General features: G+C 52.2%; 1 protein-coding gene across 3 annotated transcripts; it reads left to right on the forward strand.

Moving 5' to 3' along the window:
• Positions 1-10: 10 nt before the first annotated feature.
• On the forward strand, positions 11-19,102 carry BCL6 (BCL6 transcription repressor). Of its 3 annotated transcripts, none has more exons than XM_037407134.1 (10): positions 11-124; positions 8,939-8,977; positions 9,989-10,156; positions 11,250-11,471; positions 11,610-12,593; positions 13,218-13,399; positions 14,480-14,647; positions 16,156-16,286; positions 16,691-16,828; positions 17,779-19,102. In XM_037407134.1, exons 3-10 carry the CDS (start codon positions 9,996-9,998, stop codon positions 17,920-17,922), a joined length of 2,130 nt encoding a protein of 709 aa, XP_037263031.1. In that variant the 5' UTR covers positions 11-124; positions 8,939-8,977; positions 9,989-9,995; the 3' UTR covers positions 17,923-19,102. The 3 variants fall into 3 exon arrangements, with proteins under 3 accessions (XP_037263031.1, XP_037263033.1, XP_037263032.1); XM_037407136.1 differs by lacking the exon at positions 11-124 and adding an exon at positions 6,787-6,901 and having other exon boundaries at positions 17,779-18,010; XM_037407135.1 differs by lacking the exon at positions 11-124 and adding an exon at positions 7,538-8,816 and having other exon boundaries at positions 17,779-18,010.
• The last annotated feature ends 2,051 nt before the right edge of the window (positions 19,103-21,153 follow it).

The raw sequence follows: 21,153 nt of genomic DNA on the forward strand, positions 1-21,153 counted from the left end.
CCCATGCTCGGCGCAATGGTAGAGTCTGCAGCTCAAATTCCGAGAATTGGGCTCTGTTGATTCTTAGAACTGGGGTTCTTAGAAGTGGTGATGCAAGGAGTTTCTAGGAAAGCCCGGAGACCAGGTGATTGCTGCTTCTATTGCCGCGGCCGATTTTACCCTTTAATTCTCTCTTGCTCGCTCTCTCTCTCTCTTTTTTTTTTTTTTTTTTTTTTTTTTTTCCTCTCCATTTTTTTTTTCCCTCCTCTTTCCCTCCCTGCCCCGCTCCGACGCCTGGCGCGGAGCCGCCTCTATATATTTCTACCCATTTTTTCCCCCCCTCTTTCCTTCCCCCCCTTTCCCGCTGCAGGTGCCCCGGCAGCCCTTTATTATATTTTTTTTTATTCTCTCCTATTCACCCCCTCCCCCGCTTCATTTATTTAATTCTACAGACACACACACGCACACCGCCTCTTTCCTTGCCCGCTGTCAGGCGAGAAAAATAGGGGTGCCTGCATGTCTTAACGCTGGGACCGTGTATAAGGGGAGGCGGCGGCGGCGAGGGGGGGAGGTGTTTCCCCTCGCCGTCCTCTCCCGGGGATTATCGGTTATCTGGGATTATTGGCTTTCCCGCACGCGTGACGGCCGGGTGGGGACGGGGAGGACGGCGGCGGCTCCGCTCTGCACCTGCAGCCGCCCCGCGGGCGCAGGACGGCGGCGAGCGCGGCCGCCGGGCTGGTGGCGTTTTGCGTGACTCGGGGTCGGCTCCCAATGGCTGGATCCCTCGGTCGGGGTGTGTTATTAACCCCCCTCCTTTTTTTTTTTTTTTTTTCTCCCCCCTTCTCTTTCCTCCCTTTTATTTTATTTTTTTTTCTGTGTGCGTCTTATGTCGCTGTTGTCGTGCCGCCAGCGCACAAAGCCGCCGCGGAGCAGGGCTGGCGGCAGCGCGGGGGCTCGGCGGCACCGGGCACCGCCGCTCCGGCCTTTCCGCATCATTACCCCCCCCCCCCGCATTTTCATTATTATTTTAATATAAAATCATTATCGTTATTCCGTCTCCGATGCAACTGCGGAACGGCTGGTGGTGCGTTTTGCAACCTGTGGCGGGGCTGCGCCGCGGTCTGTCAAGCCCCGGGCTAAGAGCGGGCGGTGATGGAGAAGACTTGCGGCATTTCTCTGCCCGGGGAAGGGGGGAGCCCGCGGGGAGGCTCGGCCGGCGCCGGCTGCCGGCCCCCGAGCCCCGCGGAGCCCGGGGCAGGGGGGAGCCGCGCTCGCCTCGACGGGGTGTGCCGGGGCGGCAGCGACCGCCTTTCGCCGGCTGGAAAATAAAACGCCAGGCGAAGCCCGCGAAGGGGGAAGAAAGTGTGCGGAGCAACTCCGAGTGTTACGCGCAGGGCTCAAAATAATAATAATCGCAACCCGCGCCGGGAGGAGCAGGGACCCTGCGCCGGGAGGAGGGCGGCCGGCGGGGGAAGCGGGGCGCAGCCGGGCAGGGGACGGGGTGCCGGGCGCGGCGCGGGGGAGCCGCCCGGTGCCCCCAGCGCAGCCCTTCCCCTGTGTTTACTACCGCGGCGGACTTGGCGCGGCGACAGGCGCTCGTAAATCTGCCGCCGGCAGCCGCGGGGCTGGCCCCCGGCCACACGCTATTCCTGGAGCGAGCGGCGCGGCCGGCCGCGCAACCCCCGCGCACCGCGCCCCCCGGCCCACCCCTCTCCCCGGGAAAGTAAAACCGGGTAGGGAAAGGGGACAAGGCTTCTTTTTTTTTTTTTTTTTTTTCCCCCTTTTACTAAGGTGTGTGGTTTTGTGTGTGTAGCTATATTATTTGTTTTAAACCCCCCCTGAAAAAAAAAAAAAAAAGGCAAAACAAAACTGAAAAAGCCTAACTTTGTTATGAAAACTTTAGTGGTCGGGCGGCAGCGACCTCTCCCGGCTGCCCCCTCCCCCCCCCCCCCGGCCCTCCGCCTCGCCATCCTGCCCCCCCGCCTTTAGTTTGCAAAGTCACTGTATGAAATGTTATGAAATCGCCTCTTGGGAAGGAGGGAAAGAGAAAGCAAGGCGTTTGTTTAGAAAAATCTGCAGCGGCCTCTCAGATGTGCCTAAAAAGCTGCCTTTGACCCCCCTGTTGCATTTCCAGGGAAGAAGCAAATCCGGGCTTAAAATCATGAGTCAAAAACAATAAAAACAAACCCGGCCCTGGTTAGTTTTTTCCACTGACTTCAGTAGGCGCAGGATCAGTGCGAAGGGAGGCTGGGGCCAGGCGGGTGAGGCTCAGCAAAGAAGCGCTGCATTGGTCTGACGTTTGTCTGGGGCCACATTCCTACCTGTGCCAGCAGAAGTGTCAGCAGGGCCTGGTATGGGCTCAGGCCCTTGTTCGATCTGAGGATGCTTATTGATTCCTCTCCTGAGCTTTTAAATGCGCTACAAATTATTATTTGCTGTATTCTTTCAAAGGTTTAAAGGATAAGTGCTTTAAGAGCAAATACAGGCTTCCTCCTGCAGCCCTTGGGTTACAGTTCAAAAATTGCTTTAAAAATATTTTAGGGGAAACCTCTCTTTATATAGACATGGAGAGGCAGAACCTGATGTTCTGTTCTTTTCTCCTAACGAGAGGATCCCAGGTTTAAAACTTAGAGACGACATTTTTTGCTCCATGAAACAAGTCACCAAGCCATTAAAATATTCAAAGGATGTCTAGCAATTTTCCAGAAGAATGGATTATTACATTGTTCCAGTAAGAAAAGACTTCATCTCCAAACGTTCAATTTTGACTGGCAAAACAGATCAAAGATCTCTGGGGATGCATTTCAATTCCAATTTCCAATCCCCCTCAGTTCTGACTGTCTGAGTCAATATTGGGAGAGGAAGTGGAGGTTAACTGGTTAGTTATTATTGCAAAGGAAGAAGTCGGAACGAGAAGTGATTCTTACAAATCACACCCCCCAAAAAAAAAAAAAATCCGTCAAAAGTCTTTATAATACTTTTTAGACATCCTTGTTTGCAGCGCTGGGAGGACTTCAGCCTGCTGTCTGATGAGACAAAAATAAACCTAGCAGAAACATTAAGTTTTTCAAAACAAGGCTGGAAAAGCTCGTAAAAGTAATGTTGCTCAGACGCGTTTTAAAAGAAACAGAATTACATCGACAAAATTATATGTTTTCCAGGTTTGGTTGGGGTGTTTTATTTTCCAAGGGGAAAATTTGCTCCTGCAGCAAAGCTGACTGGTGCCATCTAGTGTCACGTCTGCTCCCTCCGCCCGGCCAGGGCAGGGGCTGGCGGAGCCCAGAACCTCGGGAGAGTAGGGACGTATTTATTAACTGCTCATTAAAACAAAAAAGAGGGGGGGGGGGGGAAGAAAAAAAAAAAACAAAAAAAAAACCAACAAAACCCAACACCAAAACTGCTTGCCAGCTAGGAGGAAGGTGGCAGAGGAAACTCTGGATGCCACTGAACTTGCTTAAGGAGTCTAATTGGAAACAACCGAGCACTTACTAAAGTCACTGACATTTCCATATGGAGTTCTCTCCGGGTCTGGTCATGAAATCACATGTGAAAATCTTTCCAAGTTGTGGTGTTAATCTGCCCTTGAATTTCTGCCTAATTTAGGATGTATTGTAAAGCTATGCTTTTTTCTTTTGTTTTGTTTTTTCTTTTTTTTTTGGGGGGGGGGGGGGGGCGGGGGACAGCTTTCAGCCCCAGATGGCAACAACTTAATACTAATTTGTAGGAATGGTGTTTTTCTTTTTTTAATAAACAGTGATGTTGTCCTCAAAAACACATTACAAATACAGATGGTAACACTTTGTGAGACAGTCCTGTGTTGTAGGAGCAGGGGTGGGTGTCCTCTCATTTTATATTAATACTCCATTAAAAAGAAAATCAAATCTTGTTACAAAGTCTATAGGGGAGTAAAATGAGGCTCTAACCCGTAGGTGCATTTCTCAGCGTGCAGCTTGCGTATGGTATTCACATATTTATGGCACTGAGGTTGAAGAACCATTTCATGCCTGTTTTAGTCCATGTGCTGTAATATTTGGGCTGCGAACTCTGCACAGAGAGCTTTTACTGATTCAGTTGGAGCCTGAAATGTTGTTTGCAGGTTTCTGAGAAGTTTGTAAAATCTAAATTTGGTTAAAAATTGCCTGCGTGCTCATAAGCTCTTGTTCCATTTTATAGTAGCATGGGAGTCTATAAACGGGAGCCCTGTATGCTGAGTGCCTGTATTCTTTTCTAGATCTATTTTTAAACCATTCTTCTGTTTGGCAAAAAGTGACACTTGGTTTCCATGTTTACAGCAGGCATTGGCAAACCTCAGGAGTTCACAGTTTGCAGTTTGGTTAGATGAGTATCCAAAAGTCAGCATCTGACCAGTAAACTACTTCAGACTGCAAATTTAGACTGCAAATGTAGTCCTCCCTGCTTTTTTTTTTTCTTTTTTTTTAATTATTTTTTTTTAATCCATGCTAGATCTTGTGTGCTCTCATTGCTGCAGGATGCTGGCAGCCAAAAGACACACACCCCTAAATTGGAGCAAGTGTGTATTCTTCAGGACTGTTTTTAAAACTCCAGTAATCTCAGTAGAGCTTCACAGCTGAAACACAGGGAGAACTAAGGGCATTGGGAGAGGGGAGAAAATTTTGGTCTATATTGTTTTACTCCCGCTCTTTCTCCTGGTCAGTGTGCTGCCTAGGGACTACATGGAAGGTACCCACGAGGGACGTGGGACCCCGGTTTACAGAGGGGACAGCTTGGGACAAGCACACTGCAGGACAGTGAGTCCTGAAGAACGTGTCCTGTAGTACTCTCTGAAATGGGTCTCCTTAAATCTGTTTGGCTAAATGTAGGGCTGAGGGGCTGTCTTTCTCCTGGCCAAGGGACCCCAAGCTGCCTGTGTGTCTCGTCCCATCCAGGTGGGATGCCTAAGTGGTTCCTTACTGCCAGAAGGAGCTGTGCCACCCTCAGCCCCAGGAGGACAGAGACAGGGAGGGGAGGGTCGGTGCCGGCTGGTGATGTGCCACCCCGGTGTGGGGTGGGTATGACTGGGCACCTCCTCCTGGCCCGGCTGGACTCGGGACCTGGCTCAGCTGCTGGGGACATCCAGCTCCAGCTGTACCCCTGCCGTTGGGCTGGCAGCTCGGTGCAGGGCTCGGTGTTGGCAGGGTACGGTGTCTGTCCCTTGTTCTCTGGAGTAGCTCCCTTGACTTCAGCTGGGATGCGGTTCCTGCCTTCCCTTAAAAAATTAATGTGCCAAATTGCTTGGGGTCGTTTGAAATGCTGAAGAAGGCTTGACTCCTCTCTTCCCAAGGGCGCACACTGCCTCTGCCTCGCAGTCAGGGGAGTCCTCTTTAGTGGAAAACATTGGAGGCGGTTTCAGTGTGCTTCCCCCCCCGCCTCTGCGTTTTCTTCTGCAAAGACCAAAATAATGTGGAGACTTGAGCCGGGCCAGCTTTCAAGGGCAATCCTTTTAAACCCTCTTTTGAAGTACAAACTATAAAGTTCCCTGCAGCGCTTGAGAAAATATGCAGTTTTCCTGGTTCCAAATGCTGATAATAAACCCGTCCAGATAATGTATTGCATTTCCTAGAAACATTTGTTTGCTGGCAGGAAATTGGATCAGACTGAAAGTTAGCAGAGACCGCTCGATAGAACGAGTGCAGTCCGCTCACGGAAGGGTACGACAGAAAATACGACAGGGCTTGCACTAGCGATGCTGCTTTTGATCTGTGCTGACACTGTGCGCTAGGACTTGTCTTGGTCTCTTCTGGGGTTATTATTAACCCAGCCACGTTTTGGCCTAGACACCAACCAGAAGCTACTAAATTAATAAAACTCTGCTGTGACAGCTAAAGGACGCTTAGTGCCCCCTGATTGCATGACATCGGGAAAGCTGAGCTGGGTGCTTGCACACCCCCAGTCAAAAGCATCCTCTTCACCATGGCTTGTAGCACCAATGACTGTGCTGGGGGGGGGGGACACCCCAACACCACCCCAACACCACCCCATTTTCTTGGTTGTCCCCTCTGGTCGCTGTTCAGGAGAAACCAGGCATCCCTTGGCAAGGTGGAGGCAGCTGGCAGTGTGCCATGGCAGCAGATGGGATGTTCCTGTGGGGCTGGGACCCTGCAGGGTGCTGGGAGTGGGGAGGAAAGGGAGGGGAGGATGGAGCTTCCCCTGGGCGGGCAGTTTCAGAGCACTGTGTGGGATGAGGCTGTGGGGAAGGGAGACTGTACCCAGCCAACCCTCCAGGGTGATGTGAGGGAGTCGGCGCTGCGGGCTCTGGAGGGGTAGGAGAGGGGGGCACAGGGAGGGGGAGTGATCCCAGGGAGGGGGAGTCATCGATGCCTTCCCCAAAACTATGCATTTGTGGATGGGTGGGGGCAGAGACCACAGGGTATCCCCCATGCATGGAGGGGCAGGGAAGCAAGGAGTTCTCCCTGTGCATAGAGTGGGAGGAGGATGGATGAGAAGGGATTCCCTATAAATGGGGGAGTGGATGGATGGCAGGGTTTCCCTGTGCGTGGCAGAGATGTATTTGGGAGGGTGGGGGTGGGCAAGTCCCTGGTTCTCCCCTCTGCCCTTCGGTGGGGGAGCCGTGGGGGTCCTCCCTTTGCATGGGGTGGAGCTGCGAGGGGGTCCCCACATGCAGGTGCGCTCTCCCCGTGCTTGCTGAGCCGGCTGCAGGGAGGGCAGAGCCAGCCCTGGGCTCCCTTCCAGGAATGGGTTTTCTCGGGGAGGTGCCGGCGGGGAAGGGCCATTCCCTGAACCGCTGGGGCAGACCCATTGCCTTCCTGGAAGGCAGCAGCAGTGGCGGTCCCGTATGGCCACCCCCGAAATGTGCCCTGCGTCTGACCCAGACCTTCATCTCTGGGCACAGCAAGCCCTGGTGCGCAGCCCTGAGTGCTGCTGGAGAGCTCACACCAGTGAGGTACTGGGCAGGAAAACTGGGGCGCAGTGGGTGGGAACAGGGGCTTGGGGTGATGCTCTGGCCCCAGCTGAGCCTGGGGGAGCCTCATGGGCTTTGGAGGGGGGTGTGCATGGTGAAGACCATGCTCGGCTGTGGTGGTCTTTTCTGCTCCCCATCGCTGGTTTCTGCTCCTTGTTGTCTGCTTCTCTGGTCAGAGCATCCTCCCATGTTGGGGTGCAGAGCTGGTGCTGTGCAGAGGCTGGGAAGGGCAGGGTTAACCTGGCTCTGCAGAGTGAGGGGAAGGAAGGTCCCTTTCCCTTTTGCATGCCCACATCCTGCAGCTGGGAGCTGTTGGGGATACACCTGCTGGGCTCTGGGGCTGTGGGCTTTGCAGCAGCACAGCCTGGGGAGGGGTGATTTTGGAGTGGGATGGGGGGGGGTGGGGTGGGTGCTGTGCTGGGGTCCAGCTGTGGGAGAGGAGCTGGATGTCTCCCCAGGCAGCGCTGCAGCCTCACTGTGAGTAAGGGAATTTGGCGACAGCAGCAGCTTCTCACGTGATGCTCATGGGCGCAGAGTTCATCTCACAGTTTGTAACTTTGTTGGTTTATGGATGGGTCACCTCCCCGTGTCTGTGACACCGGGGTGAGGCCCCGGGAGCCCGGTGCAGCGCGTCTGCTGGCACAGCCGAGGTGGGGATGCCACCCAGCTGCCCCAAATGCATATATTTGCTCATCTGGACGCACGGATGTGTGCTGGGCGATTGATGATAGCTGGCAGAAAGTGCGTACAGAAAGGTCAGAGTCTGCAGTATTTGGGAAATGAGTCACTTTTTGTATGTGCGTAAAGTTTTAAGCTAGCCAGGCTCAGAGTGGCTCTGAAGATTTGCATTTGATGGCTGGAGGGGCTGTAAGACATCCTTCTGAGTTTTGTGTGTGATACCTTGCCTTAAACGTCACTCTTCATCCCATCCCAGTGTCTCTGGGAGTGTGAGGGGAACTTGGGCTCCAGATCCGAGCATCCGAGAGGGAAGGGGACACTTGTCCTCAAGGGGGCTGAATGGGCTTTACAAGCTCTGGCAGTCTTACTGACTCCATCCAGTTTTTAGGGGACATCCTCATAATAATGTGATGATGGTCTTGGGGTTTGTGGGTTCACTTATTTATTGTACTTCTCCCTGCTGGGGCGGCTGCCTGGGAACCTTCTTCCTGCGTTGGTTCTGGGCCAGTTGTCTTTGTTGGTTTTAGGTAAATTAGGGAGTAATGGTGTGAGTTCTGGAAGGCAGTTAACTCCTGGGTTTCCTTGCCATGCTGCCCCAGCAGTGTTGCCTGTGAAGCCAGCAGACGGAGACAAAGCTTGTGGTTTAGGGGAAGGCTTTTACAGCAGGCAGAGGAAGGCATTTGTTCTGGGTCTTCATCCGTCTCCGCACTGGCTTCCTATGCAATCCTAGCCAAGTCACTTTGGTGCTTGACGCCCATATCCTCCCGAGTCTGTTCAGCGGTCCCGTCCCAGGGCGTTTTCACCGGTGTCTGGAGCGCACAGATATTCATAGAAGGGCAGTAACTGTTTTGGAGGACTGGATTCAGGCTCTTTCCAGGTTTCTGAGCAGAGTAGCAGCAGATGTTTCTGTCAGTCATACCTGTTAACAAGGTGCTGGGAATAATGGCATTGGTCTTGAATGTGGCACCAGCCGGGAATTCAGTCTTGGCAGGGGAAGAGTTACCTCCAAAAGAAGTGGTGAGAAAATTCTCGCTTGACTTCCCTTCCCCACCTGCCTTTAAGTTCCTGAGTCATGGAAATGAAAATCTCCTTGGCATCCGCCCATGGTTTGGGCTAGAGGGTGTGGAAGAAGCTATGATTGGATTCTCAAAGCCTGTGGTTGTGATAAGAACGTACTGTACCGGAAGAAACAAATGTTAACCTTACTGGAGAGTAGAAGGTTTGTTATCTTTAGCTTTTATCCAGCTGATACTTGAGTGAAACAGCAGGCTTGTGTCCTGCCACAGCCAATTCATAATTACCAGCTAATGTGGCGATTGTTTTCTTGTGCTTTATTTGTAGGTTTGAAAGAAACTTTTGGACTGTGAATTGAGGCATTGGGTATGTAAATTTAAATTTTGTGCTTTTCCTCCTAGCCCTCCCTTCCCTTTACCACATTGAATGAAATATTTCATTAGACCCAGCTGGAATTTGTTTTCAGGAGAGCAGCTGCTCTGTAGAAAATACCGTACGTTCATATGCTGCTGGGGAAAAAGGAGGAGTCAGGGTTGTGGGAGGGGGTGGATTGTGGAGGAATTTCACAGTGAGGATGCACATTCCAGCCTAAACTTCAGACACAGGGAGATGTGGGCTCTCCTGGGTGCTAGTTGGGAGGACACCTCTGAGATGGGTCAGCGGGTGTTGTGTTGGGGGAAGGCTTCATGTTCTTCGACTAACCCAAGCCTTGCGCATGGGGAGAGACTGGGCTGTGGTGTGGGTAGCAGCCCAGCAGGTTAGATGAGTTCTGCTCCTCATTGCCACCACCGATTTATTGGGAAACTGTGGACAGGTCTTCTCCAGAGTGGCCACCGCTCGGGAGCAGGAAGGTATTTTGCTGGTGGGTGAAGGTTGGTGCTCCACTGAGGGCTGGATTTTCCAGGTGTTGAAATCCTTCAGCCTCAGTTGGGACCTTAAGGCTTGTTCTGATTCCCGTGGCTGGATTTACAGCCAGCCAGCCGGCGGGTGAGGGGATGGCTCCTGAAGAAGATCAGAAGGCTTAGGAAGCTGTGTGTGGAGCTTCATGGAGATGAACCCAAGCGGTGGTGGGAGGAGTGGGCTGGGGCGGAGCCACCGTGGGTGAGGCAGGGAGAAAGAGGAGCCTGTTAGCTAATCTTCAGGAGGGTCTGGTTGCCTTTGCCCGCCAGCTTGTTACGTGGGACTGAGACACGCCAGGTCTCACCGTCAGCCAAGACGCCTCACTGAGCAGCCTGGCAGGCGCTTGGTGTGGTGCAGGGCGGTTTGCCTGGGCACCAAGGAGTTGGTGCTGTCTCTACCAGTGGCAGCTGGCCATCTGAGCACGTCCCAGGGCAGCAGCTCCCATTCCCATTCTCCTCCTCCTTCTGTTTTGAGCAGACTCAAGATGGCCTCGCCAGCAGATAGCTGCATCCAGTTCACCCGCCATGCGAGCGATGTCCTCCTCAATCTCAACCGCCTTAGGAGCCGGGATATCCTGACCGATGTTGTCATCATTGTGAACCGGGAGCAGTTCAGAGCCCACAAAACAGTCCTGATGGCCTGCAGGTGAGAGCAGGGTCCTGTCCCTGCCTCCCTTCCCTGCTCCCTCTGCCTTTGGCCACCAGAATGCTGCTGCAGCCCCAGGGAGGCTCCTGAGGTTTACAGACAGGGAGACAGAAAGAGAAGCAGAACTGAAAGGGGCTGCCAAGAAATTTGCAACTGTAATAGGATTAGAGCTGAGAACTTTTGCCTTCAGTGCGGTGCCCACACCTCTCTCCTTGCATGCCCATGCCTTTCTCCTCCTTGCATGCCCACGTTGCCCACGCACGGCCCACAGAGACAAACAGGAGCACAGCAGTCATGAGGCACACCCTGAAGGCAGAGCACAAATGCTGCACAGGGGCAGGACAGGGCAGGGGAGGGAGGGCTGGGTGCTCACCAGGGTGAGTGAGCCCTCTGTGACCACGGCGTCCCTGGCCACTGCTATTTTTAGAGCTATTCCTCCCTGGCTCCCAGGCTGCTGGCTGCACCCACCTTTGTTGCTCTTTTTCCGAAACACGGTGGGGTCTAAAATCCCTTTCCAGCTCCTAGGATTGCTGGAATTGCTTCCTAGAGAACACTAATTAGCATCCCACCATTGCCCAGTTGAATTACAGCAGATGCTTTCCAGAGTCTCCTGCTGACAAGATATACAAATTTGAAAAAGCCGAGGTTTGACTATATGAAAAATGTTTTGCCAACATTTCCATTTTTTCTCCCTGCCGCCCCCCCCCTCCCCCCCGGCCCCAGTTACAGAGTAAGCGTGGACGCACCAAGAGGCTTCTGAAAGACATGAATCAGAGTGGGAAGGGGGTGGTGGGTGGTGGTAAGAACAACAAAAAAAAGAAGGGGAATTTCTAAATGGAGGCAATGGGGAGTTGTTGAGCAGGTGACATCTAAAAGCAGGCTGTTCCAGTTGGGAAAAGTGCAGTGCAGAAGACGCTTACTAAGCTGCAAAACCAAGCTTGATAATAAGGGGGAAGCTCCGGGAATTTTCTAATTGCCTCCTCCTCCCTTCCCGTTCACAAACCCCTCTGCGCTAAGGGATTTTGGACAAATTCTCCTTTTTTCCCTCTGAATTGTCATAACACTTGTCTTCTCTCCTGTCTCCTCTCTTCAGTGGCCTCTTCTACAGCATCTTCACTGACCAGCTCAAGTGCAACTTGAATGTCATCAACCTGGACCCTGAAATTAACCCTGAGGGGTTTTGCATCCTCCTGGATTTCATGTATACATCCCGCCTGAACTTGAGGGAGAACAATATCATGGCCGTGATGGCCACAGCACTGTACCTGCAGATGGAGCATGTGGTTGATACCTGCCGAAGGTTTGTCAAGTCTAGGTAAGCACCGTGAGTGAACTTTGGAGAGCCTGGGATGGTGTGTTTGGGGGGTGAGAGGGCAGAACTGACGAAGTATCTGCAAATGTATCCTTATGGGCTGAAAATGACTGCATCTCCCTCCTTTTTGCCTGGTTCCAGTGAAGCGGAGATGGTGTCTGCTGTGAAGACCCCAAGGGAAGAGTTTTTGGCTGGACGGATGCTGAGCCACCCAGAGGTGATGGCTTATCGGAGCAGAGATGTCTCGGAGAATGGCATGCCTCTCCAAAATGGGTCCCTCTGCAATGGGAGGGCCTTTGCACCCGGTTTGATCAATAGTTTGTCTGGATCCCCCATTTCTTACCATGGATACAGCCCTCTCCCTCTAAATAGCTTCCTTGTGGATGATGAGTTGCGGGAGATGAGGATGCCTCTCTCTGAACTCTCAAGGGCAGGTTCCTTCCCCAAGGAGCGGATCCTGCCATGCGACAGCTCCAGGACAATCCCCACCGAGTACATGAGAACCATTACCGACATCTCGGCCAACATGTGCCATGCTACCATCTACGCTCCGAAAGAAGGTGCTGCTGAAGAAGCCAGGAGCGACATGCACTACAGCGTAGCCTCTGGCCCCAAACCTGTTGTCCCTTCGATCCGGAACAATCCCTATTTCTCTTGTGACAAAGTGGCCAAAGAGGAGGAGCGGACCTCTTCAGAGGATGAGATCAGCCAGCACTTTGAGCCTACCAACACCCCCCTGGACCGCAAGGGACTCATCAGCCCCCAGAGCCCCCAGAAGTCAGACTGTCAGCCCAACTCACCAACCGAGTCCAGCAGCAGCAAGAATGCCCGCATCAGTCAGAACTCCAGCTCCCTCTTCACCAAGAGCCCCACAGACCCCAAAGCCTGCAACTGGAAGAAGTACAAGTTCATCGTCCTCAACTCTCTCAATCAGAACACCAAGCAAGACAGTGCTGACCAGAATGAGATGGGAACCCTCTCTCCTCGCACCTACGTGCCCATGTCCACTTGCCAGCAGTCCATGGAGCCGGAGCATCTCAACGTGCAATCCCCCACCAAGATAAGCGTGAATGGAGAAGACTCTACTATCCCGCAAGCCAGCAGGCTCAACAATATCGTTAACAGGTAAGAAGATCTGCACCCCCCTACCCCCCGCCCCCATCCCGCCGAGAGACGGGACTCCCTGCATTGTTGCTGAGGGTTTGGAAGTGTGTGAAATACCTGTAGCGTTGGGCTGGGGATTCCAGCCGTGAGCAGATGGAAGCCTGTGCATTTGGTGGAGCACTGCCAGTGACATCAACTGGGTGCCAGATGTCCCCACCGTAGCGGTTCCAGCCTGGACTGGCAATGGAATTGGGAACATTGAGTCAGGAATCCCTGGCTCACTTTGGCAGCTCTGGAAGGTTTCTGGAGCCTGGATTTGCCCTCCCTGGTTTTCACCAGATTCCCTGTGCTTCAGGCTTTTGTTTGGCTGTAAGCGCTGGAACAGCCAAACTACCGGAGAACAGTACGCTGGCCTCTGGACCTGGATGTTTCTAGAGAACTTTGAGGTTGTTTGGTGAATGGGCACCTGAAGGATTGAGGCTCAGGGACCTATTGTTGATCAGGGCTATGCTGTGCATCTCACCACAAAAGTGTCCCCATAAAACATGGCTGTCCCTCGTGTCTGGAAGGGTGCAACCAAGGGCTCAGTAGCTCAAGCACAGCAAGAGCCTTCTCACGGCTGTGTGCGTTGCTGTCCTTCCACAGGTCCCGGGATGGGTCCCCCCGGAGCAGCGAAGGGCAGTCCCCGCTGTACATGCATTCGTCGAAGTGCAGCTCCTGTGGCTGCCAGTCCCCACAACATGCTGAGATGTGCCTTCATACCCCTGGCTCAAACTTTGGAGAGGAGATGGGGGAAACCCAGTCTGAATACTCTGACTCCAGCTGCGGTGAGTCTTGCATCCCTGGTCACCTTTTTCAAATAGCAGGCAAGAGGGCTTTGCAGTCTGGGCACCCATCCACCCAGTGTCCAAGCGGGAATTCAGACTTGTCCCTGATGCTGGTGGATCCCAGGGTGCTTTACAGTCCCCTCTTAACTGGCTAACCAGCTGTGTGCATGCATGTGAGGGACACACGCACATGGGAATTGCTTCCTTCCTCCCCTTCCTCAGCACCATCCAGATACCTTGTGCAGGGAGGTAGTCACCGGCTGCAAACTTGGCAGCTGAAGACAGGAAACAAAGTGCACCCCACCCCACCAGAACCACAGGAGAACAAGCTTGGCAGATGTAATGACCCTAATGGGGATTAGGCAAGATGGTGTGTCTCATGCATCCGTCATATCATCTTCATTATCAGGGAGCCCAGTGCACACATCTGGAGAAATGCAGATAATGAGGCTTGCAATCTTGTTGCAAAACTCTACAAGCCCAGAGACAAGTATCTGTGCACCCATCTGCCTGTAGCTCAGGGAGAGGGAATGCAGAATTGTCACCTGTGGTATGGGCAGAGATCCACAGAGGGAACCCCACTGGTGATGCTCAAAGCTGCATACAGTGTTTAAGAGTTACACACCCTCCTACTGGGGGGACCTACCTTGCGCTTCAGATGATGATGGTCTTCCCATGGTCAGGGAAGACATCTGTACATGTAAAGGTTTGAGACCTCTAAAGGTTCTGGAGGTGCTCCAGAGCAGAGCATCCATTTTTCGGAGGATGCCTGATAACTTGGGTGCTTTTATGGACCTCTCTGAAAGATGTCCGGACGAGATGCTGGCTTGTTGGAAGCAGCTTGTGTTGCACTGAAGGAGGGATGGCTCATGGTGACTGCACTCTCAAATCATGCATGTTGTTGCTGTGTGCACAAGAAGGTGAAGGTCAGGAGCTCTGACCATGAATACCTGCACTCAGCTTGTTGTTCCACCACTTGCTCTGGCTGCCCCTCTCCACCATCCCAGACCCATCCCATGGCCTATCGGGGAGCTGGCCCATGCACTGCCCATCTCATTGCTCTCTTCTCTGCCCTGCCAGAGAATGGAGCCTTCTTCTGCAATGAGTGTGACTGCCGGTTCTCTGAGGAAGCCTCTCTCAAAAGACACTCTCTGCAAGTCCACAGTGACAAGCCCTACAAGTGTGACCGCTGCCAGGCCTCCTTCCGCTACAAGGGCAACCTTGCTAGCCACAAAACCGTCCACACAGGTACAGTGTTGGCCACCGGGACAGCTTACTGGGGAGGCTGTGGGTTGCTGGGCATGTGAGCATTTGTGGCTGGCTTTGTTGCAGGTGTAGCATCCCCTGTTCTGTGACACAAGCTGTCCCTGGTGGGAAGAGCAAGGTGCTTTTCTTGGCACTGCCAGGGAGCCCTTGGGCAGAGCACCAAACCTGGGAATGGCAAGAGATGCTGCCTGGCCTCACAGCAGGGATGGAGCTCAAGCTCCTTTGCTGTCAGGTGCTGGGCATCACTGTTTCTAAAGACATCTTGAAAAATGCACAGCTGGGAGCAGGTGCATGGCCTCCGGGTTACCTTGTCATAGATTTAAAAAAAAAAAAAAAGAAAACTTAAAAAAATAACCAGAACATTTAGGGAGAAGTCTGGGATATTTTTTCCCCTGCATCCTAGAAATCCAGATCATATCTAGCCTGGCAGAAACTCTGCTGATGGGAAAATCTGTGAATGGATGGACTCTGAATCAGCACAATGAAAGCTGAGAAAGGAAGGGGATATTAAGGGTTTAGCCATTTGCTGACAAACCTAGGGATTTTTTTTTCGTGCTTTTATTGATGCTTAACATGTTAACAGCCAGTTCGCTAGCTGGGGAAGGGAAGTCTGGGCTGACAGCTCAGTGCTGCTGCACTGAATTAGACATGAATTCCCTGCATTCTCAGCTGAGCTCCAGGAAGGCTGCACAGGTGAACGAGATGACACAAGTGCCAGGGCAGGGTTCAAGGGTGCATGTGGTCAAAGCCTGGAAACAAAAGAAAAAGGCAAGAAGGGAAAGGTGTATGGCTGCTTCTCACTCCCCATTGAGCCCATCTTCAACAAGCCTGAAGAAACTAGTTGAAACCTTTATGCAGCTCCCCACATCACCGGGAGCCAGCAGCAGCAGTGATTGTAGCTGACCTGGGAGCTGGGTTATTGGGTGTTTTCCAGGAGACCTCCAAAAACTGAGTGTCTTCCAAAAAGAGCTTTCCGCTCTATCAGCTCTTTTTACTCCTCTAAAGAGGTGACAAATGGCTGAGGCAGGACATGCTGGGGACCGTGAGGAGCCTGAAGGCACCTGTGTGGCCCTGCACGGCCCACTGACGGCTCTAGGGAGATGCAGGTGCCAGCTGCTGTCCTGGGACCAGGAGGACTGCTGCTGTTAATCCTCACTGGCAGAGATGTCCAAATTTCTCTCTTGCCCTGAAGGCTGCCTCTCCCAACCCAAGAAAGACAAAGGTACCCACAGTGCCCAGGGCCCTCCTGAGCTCACCCTGCTCTTGGGGACACCCTGAGCTGCCCTGACCAATGTCCGCAGCCACCTCCAAAAGGGACAGGAGTCAGGGCTAGTGCTCCATGCCATGGGGTGTGGCACCTGAAGACTTAGCTTTGGGGAGTGCCATATATATATATATATATATGTATATATGTATATGTATATGTAACGGATCATGGGGGCTGAGCACACCTGTACCTAACCCTTCTCCCTTTCTTTTGGGCTCTGCAGGAGAAAAGCCGTACCGCTGCAACATCTGTGGGGCACAGTTCAACCGGCCGGCCAACCTGAAAACCCACACGCGCATCCACTCCGGAGAGAAACCCTACAAGTGCGAGACCTGCGGGGCCAGATTTGTCCAGGTGCATGTGGCCTCTGGGACCTGCAGTGCCTGGGGAGGTGGGACATGGCCGGACCTCCTGCTCAAGACTGGTGATGCCTCATGGCAGGGAGGAGGCTGATGGGCCACGCTCGCTGCCTTGGGCAGCTGTTGCTGTGGTGGTGTGGGTAAATAGGGGCCTTAAGGTCTGTGTGGGCCAGTTTGGCTTAGTAGAAAGCCTGATGGCTGGTTTAAGCTCCTCTCCTCAATTTGCTGTGAAGGGTTGGAGGTATCAGACCTCAGACACATGTGGGCCTGACTCCCAGCTATAACCCAGTAGACAAAAAAAGACATCTGGACAGAACCCCACTCCTGCTGGGATGTCCTTGGTCCCGGTGGGATGCCCTCATCCCTGGGGCTGTCCTCACCCAGAGCTGCTCTCTCTAGGTGGCCCACCTCCGTGCTCATGTGCTCATTCACACTGGTGAGAAGCCGTACCCCTGCGAGATCTGTGGCACACGCTTCCGGCACCTGCAGACCCTCAAAAGTCACCTTCGAATCCACACAGGAGAGAAACCGTATCATGTGAGTGACCCTGGGATTTTTGGGGTTTTTTTGTTTGGTTGGTTTTTGGGGTTTTTTTGGTGGGAGCTCTCAGCCAGGGCTGGAAGAAGAGGCTGCCAAACCTGGCGGCTGGGAGGGCGCTGGGGCATTTTCATGGGCTGGTTGCAGCACCCCAGTGCCTGTCACCAGCCTCGTGATGCCCCACACCAAGGTCACATCCCTGCTCCTTGTGTCCGGTCCCCCTCTCATGCATCAGCCGATGCTGATGTATTTTGTCATGAGCGGCTGCGTTGGAAACACTGACGTGCAACCCAGGCTGGGTGCGTCTTAGCTGCTCTTCTTTTCTTCCACCCTATGTGGAAGAAGGTCACACTTCTCCAAATAGCTGTGGCTTAAATTACAGCCACCCGCTGTGTGCAGGGATGGGAGAAAGGAGCAGAAAGCCTGGCCTGAGGTTCTCCATGTCAGTGGTACCTGTGCCCAGCAAGAAGCCTACCCTGCCTTGCTTGCAGCCCTGGGGGCTCCCAGCTCCTTGCTGAGGGTTTTCTGGCTTTCCCTGTCTGCTAGAGAGGGAATTGGAGCACAGCTTCTCATCCAAACATCCCCCTGGAGCCATCCAGCTTGGCAGGGGTCAAAAGCCGCTCCCAAAATAGCCCTTTAGCTGGTTTGAGCATCTAGATAAGGAGCTTGGTGCTATGTCCATTGGAGCCAGGGTCCTCTCCTAAGGGACCTCAGCCTTTGTGCATCCCATAAACTGGAATGTGCTGCTGAAAGCCTGGGATGGGGTGCCCCCAGGTGCTGCTTCTCCCACCACGTTCCCACTTTTCCCTCATCTACTGATACAATGGGCGCAGCATCCTGGGGTAGTGGGCAGAGGACAGGTATTTGCTGCAGGACCCCCACCCTGAAGGGAAGGATGTGCCCCCTGCCATGGTGTTTCACCCCCTCTGCCTTTGCCTCTCGCCCCACAGTGTGAGAAGTGCAACCTGCATTTCCGCCACAAAAGCCAGCTGCGGCTTCACCTCCGGCAGAAGCACGGGGCCATCACCAACACCAAGGTGCAGTACCGTATCTCCGCGAGCGAGGTGCCTCCGGAGCTCCCCAAGGCCTGCTGAAGGCAGAGGATTTCCCAGGAGGAGGTCACCTTGGGGCGGGAGAGGGGAGAAGCTGTCCAAAGGATACTTGCAACACTTTAAAAGAAAAAGGAGGGGGGGAAAAAAGAGAAAAAAGAAAAAAAAAAAAAGAAAAATTCATCACATGATGGAGTGCCTCTAAACCCATAGTACAGATAGGTGGAAAAACATTAGAAACCTAAAAAAAAAAATTACAAATACACGGGTTTTATTTTTCCCAGTTATGTGAAACAAAAAGAAAAATAAAATTATTCAGATCTTACTGTATATAAAACATAAAAAAATAAAAATAGTCATTTTAAATGTCTGTGCAGTGGAGTGTTGATAAACTCTGGAGTCTAACCTTCACAGCCTTTGCCGTTTGAAGATGAGGAATGTAATGTTGATTTATGGGAACAGATTTTTTCTTTTGTATGCAAAATGTGTGTTCTTTTAAAAAGAAAGTATGCTATTAAAGAGAGGGCTTTAACTTTTTTAACCAAAGGTGAAGGAATCTATGGCAGAGTTGTAAATATATATAGATATAAATATATAAATATATATATAAAATAAATATATATAGACCTTTAAAAAAGCTATATTAAAAATATATAAAATGCATTAAAGGCTCAGTTGGACTCTGCAGGCAGAAGCCACTCTGAGAATCTTTATTATGATAGAGCACTTAAGGAGATATTTTAAAGTATTGCATCTGTACAAGTAAGAAAATATTTTGTCTAAATGCATCAGTGTATTTGTATTTTTTTGCAAGTGAAGGTTTACAATTTACAAAAAAGTGTGTATTAAACCAACAAAGCTGCAGAAGGAATTTAAAATAATAATAAAGTGTAATTTTTTTTGTTCTAGTTCTCAGTCTGTATATATGTAACATGTGGTTTCGCACGGTGCCTTTCTTTTCAATGGAAGTTTTCAATGTATGGACTATATTGAGCTCAGTTTCTTCAAGGTACAGCCTGATGTTGCGAAAGAAGTTTTGGTGGAATTCTCTATCGGGGAATGTTTCTTTTTATTTTTTTGGTTTTGGGGGTTTTTTTTGTCTTATTTTACATGCTTGTGTTATAAACAATCTCGGGAGACAGGGTTTGGGCTGTGTCTAAACTGCATTAATGCGTTCTGTAAAATATAGCTGTACAAATAAAAGAATAAAATGAAGAAAAGTGAAGTATGATGGAGTGAGAGGGGTCTGTTCTTGCCTGTCCTTCAGCACCTTGAAGGCCAGTTGGTGCCCTAGGAAGGGGCTGAGCACCCGGGCAGGGGCTTCTTCCAGGGTCAAGTGAAGATGGTCCCTGGTCTGAGGTGGGAGCAAGCCTCAAGCTCCCTGCTCTGCAGCCCAGTGGGGACTCTCCCACGTGCCACCTCCTTGATACTTCATGCACTCGCACTGCGGAAATAGGGCAGAGCCTGGGAGGGACCTTTTGCTGACCAGCCCAGGGCCGGTTCCAGATGGCCGGGTGATTATTTATATTTCCTGGAAACTCAATGCAATTGCCAGGATCACTCAGGGAAGAAGGCTGCCTGCTGTTCCTCTCACTTTCCAGAGCCTCGGGCTGCAAGAAGCTGCCAGTTCCACCACTTTGTGCAATGGTTTGGTGGAGCAGGGTCTGTAACCCCCTCCAGGAACTCGCTGACCAACATCATCTCTGGCCTCCCAGCCATTGCACGCTTGCTGCAGGCTAAAGCTGAGGAGTCCCCCTGCTCTCCTGCGGCAGTGAGAGGAGATGCTTTGGTCCATTTGGGTGGCTGTGCAGAGCTGGGGGGTGAAGCCATAGGGTGATCAGGCCTCGTGAACTGTGCAAGCAACCCAGCAGCTCATTGCTGGTGAGGGCTCACTGGTTGCAAAAAAACTAAGAGCCTCATTCAAAAAGCTGCTCTGAATTACCCAGGCAGGACTGGCTACAACCAGCACCAGTGTGGAGCTCGGGCACTGCTCAGCATGGCCGGAGGTAGGGTCTGAGCTGTACAGGGTATGTTTCATTTTTAGTTAAATTACCTCATGGATAATTTTGGTGCAGAGCTTGGGGAGTGATTCACAGTGAGGGGACTAGGAAACACCAGCTGCAAGGGGAGAGCCTAGCTGTTTGCAGGGTCAGGAGAGGCTGCAGGAAGGAGGAGCTGAAGGTGAAGAGGAGGATGGACTTTTCAATGCACCACGGGACAAAGGTGGACACGGGACAACCAAAGCAGCCCTGCGTGGGAGGGAAACGCCAAGAAGGGGGGAGCCAATTTGCAGTACTGCTTTGCAGGCCCCCAGCTCCTCTGGCCTGTCTCCCAGCGGACCAGATCGCCTGGCACATGAAGCAGCCCCCAAAAAGCAGGAGCTGAGCACTGAGCTGGAGCTAGTCTCCCCTTCCTCCTCCTCTTTGATTCAGGCAGCCGGGGGGGCTGCCTGGCAGCCGGCAGGCTGGCTGTGGGGTGAGGTCCTCTCACCTGCATCCTCCCGGGGCAGGAGCCGATTTCTTACCCCGCAGAGCTGGTGCATCCCACTGACTGCTCAGCCCGGCTGAACCCAGCACCAGCCCTCACCAGCTTACTCGTGTTGGGCACAGGGTAGGGTAAAAATGACAACAACTGGGGCATTGCCTGAGCACTGGGAATAGCAAAAACATGCTTTTCCACTTTGCTGCCTCACTTGCTTCCCCTCTCCACCTCTCCCCGGTGGGTTTTTAATGTTTAGTAAAGCTGGTTGTACTCATGATGGTGTTTTGACATATATACTGTCCTCATTTGACACACATACATAGGTCTCTCCCCTCTCTGACCAGAGCTGCCTGTCTTTGAGCTCGCTACTTTTCTGATTACTGCAGTTGTCACTGTTGGAAGTGGGTGGACTGGGCTGACAGCCCCGCTTGCCCCAGACAAGCAGGTTGCGTAGCCACGACCTCTATTTCCCATTGACTTGCTCAGCTGCATTTGCAAAATAAATAGTGTATTTTCCTGGATCATGGCTGTGTTTCCTCCTCCTGACAGATACTTTTTTTTAAACAATGATGTCACAACTTTTCCAGGCAATCCAGCTGAAGCACTAGCAGTCGCTCTCTTACTGTTGGCAGGGCAGAGGTCTGCGTGCATCTGGCACAGCCAGCCCTTGCCAGTGAGCTTTGCTCAGCACGGATGGTGCTTTGCAGAGGCAAGGGAGCAGGCACACACAGAGCTGCCCTACCGAGTTTTATGGCTGCAGAGCCCACAAACCCTGACCTGGCCAGGCCTGCCTGT

Source organism: Falco rusticolus, chromosome 13, assembly GCF_015220075.1.
Source record: "Falco rusticolus isolate bFalRus1 chromosome 13, bFalRus1.pri, whole genome shotgun sequence".
In the NCBI taxonomy this organism is placed as follows: Eukaryota; Metazoa; Chordata; class Aves; order Falconiformes; family Falconidae; genus Falco; species Falco rusticolus.

Bases quoted from the DNA above. Each gene is read 5' to 3' on its own strand.
- BCL6 (XM_037407134.1), top strand. From the start codon at position 9,996: ATGGCCTCGCCAGCAGATAGCTGCATCCAGTTCACCCGCCATGCGAGC. The intron at 16,287-16,690 runs GTGCATGTGGCC...TGCTCTCTCTAG, and splicing joins GCGGGGCCAGATTTGTCCAG to GTGGCCCACCTCCGTGCTCA. The intron at 16,829-17,778 runs GTGAGTGACCCT...CTCGCCCCACAG, and splicing joins CAGGAGAGAAACCGTATCAT to TGTGAGAAGTGCAACCTGCA.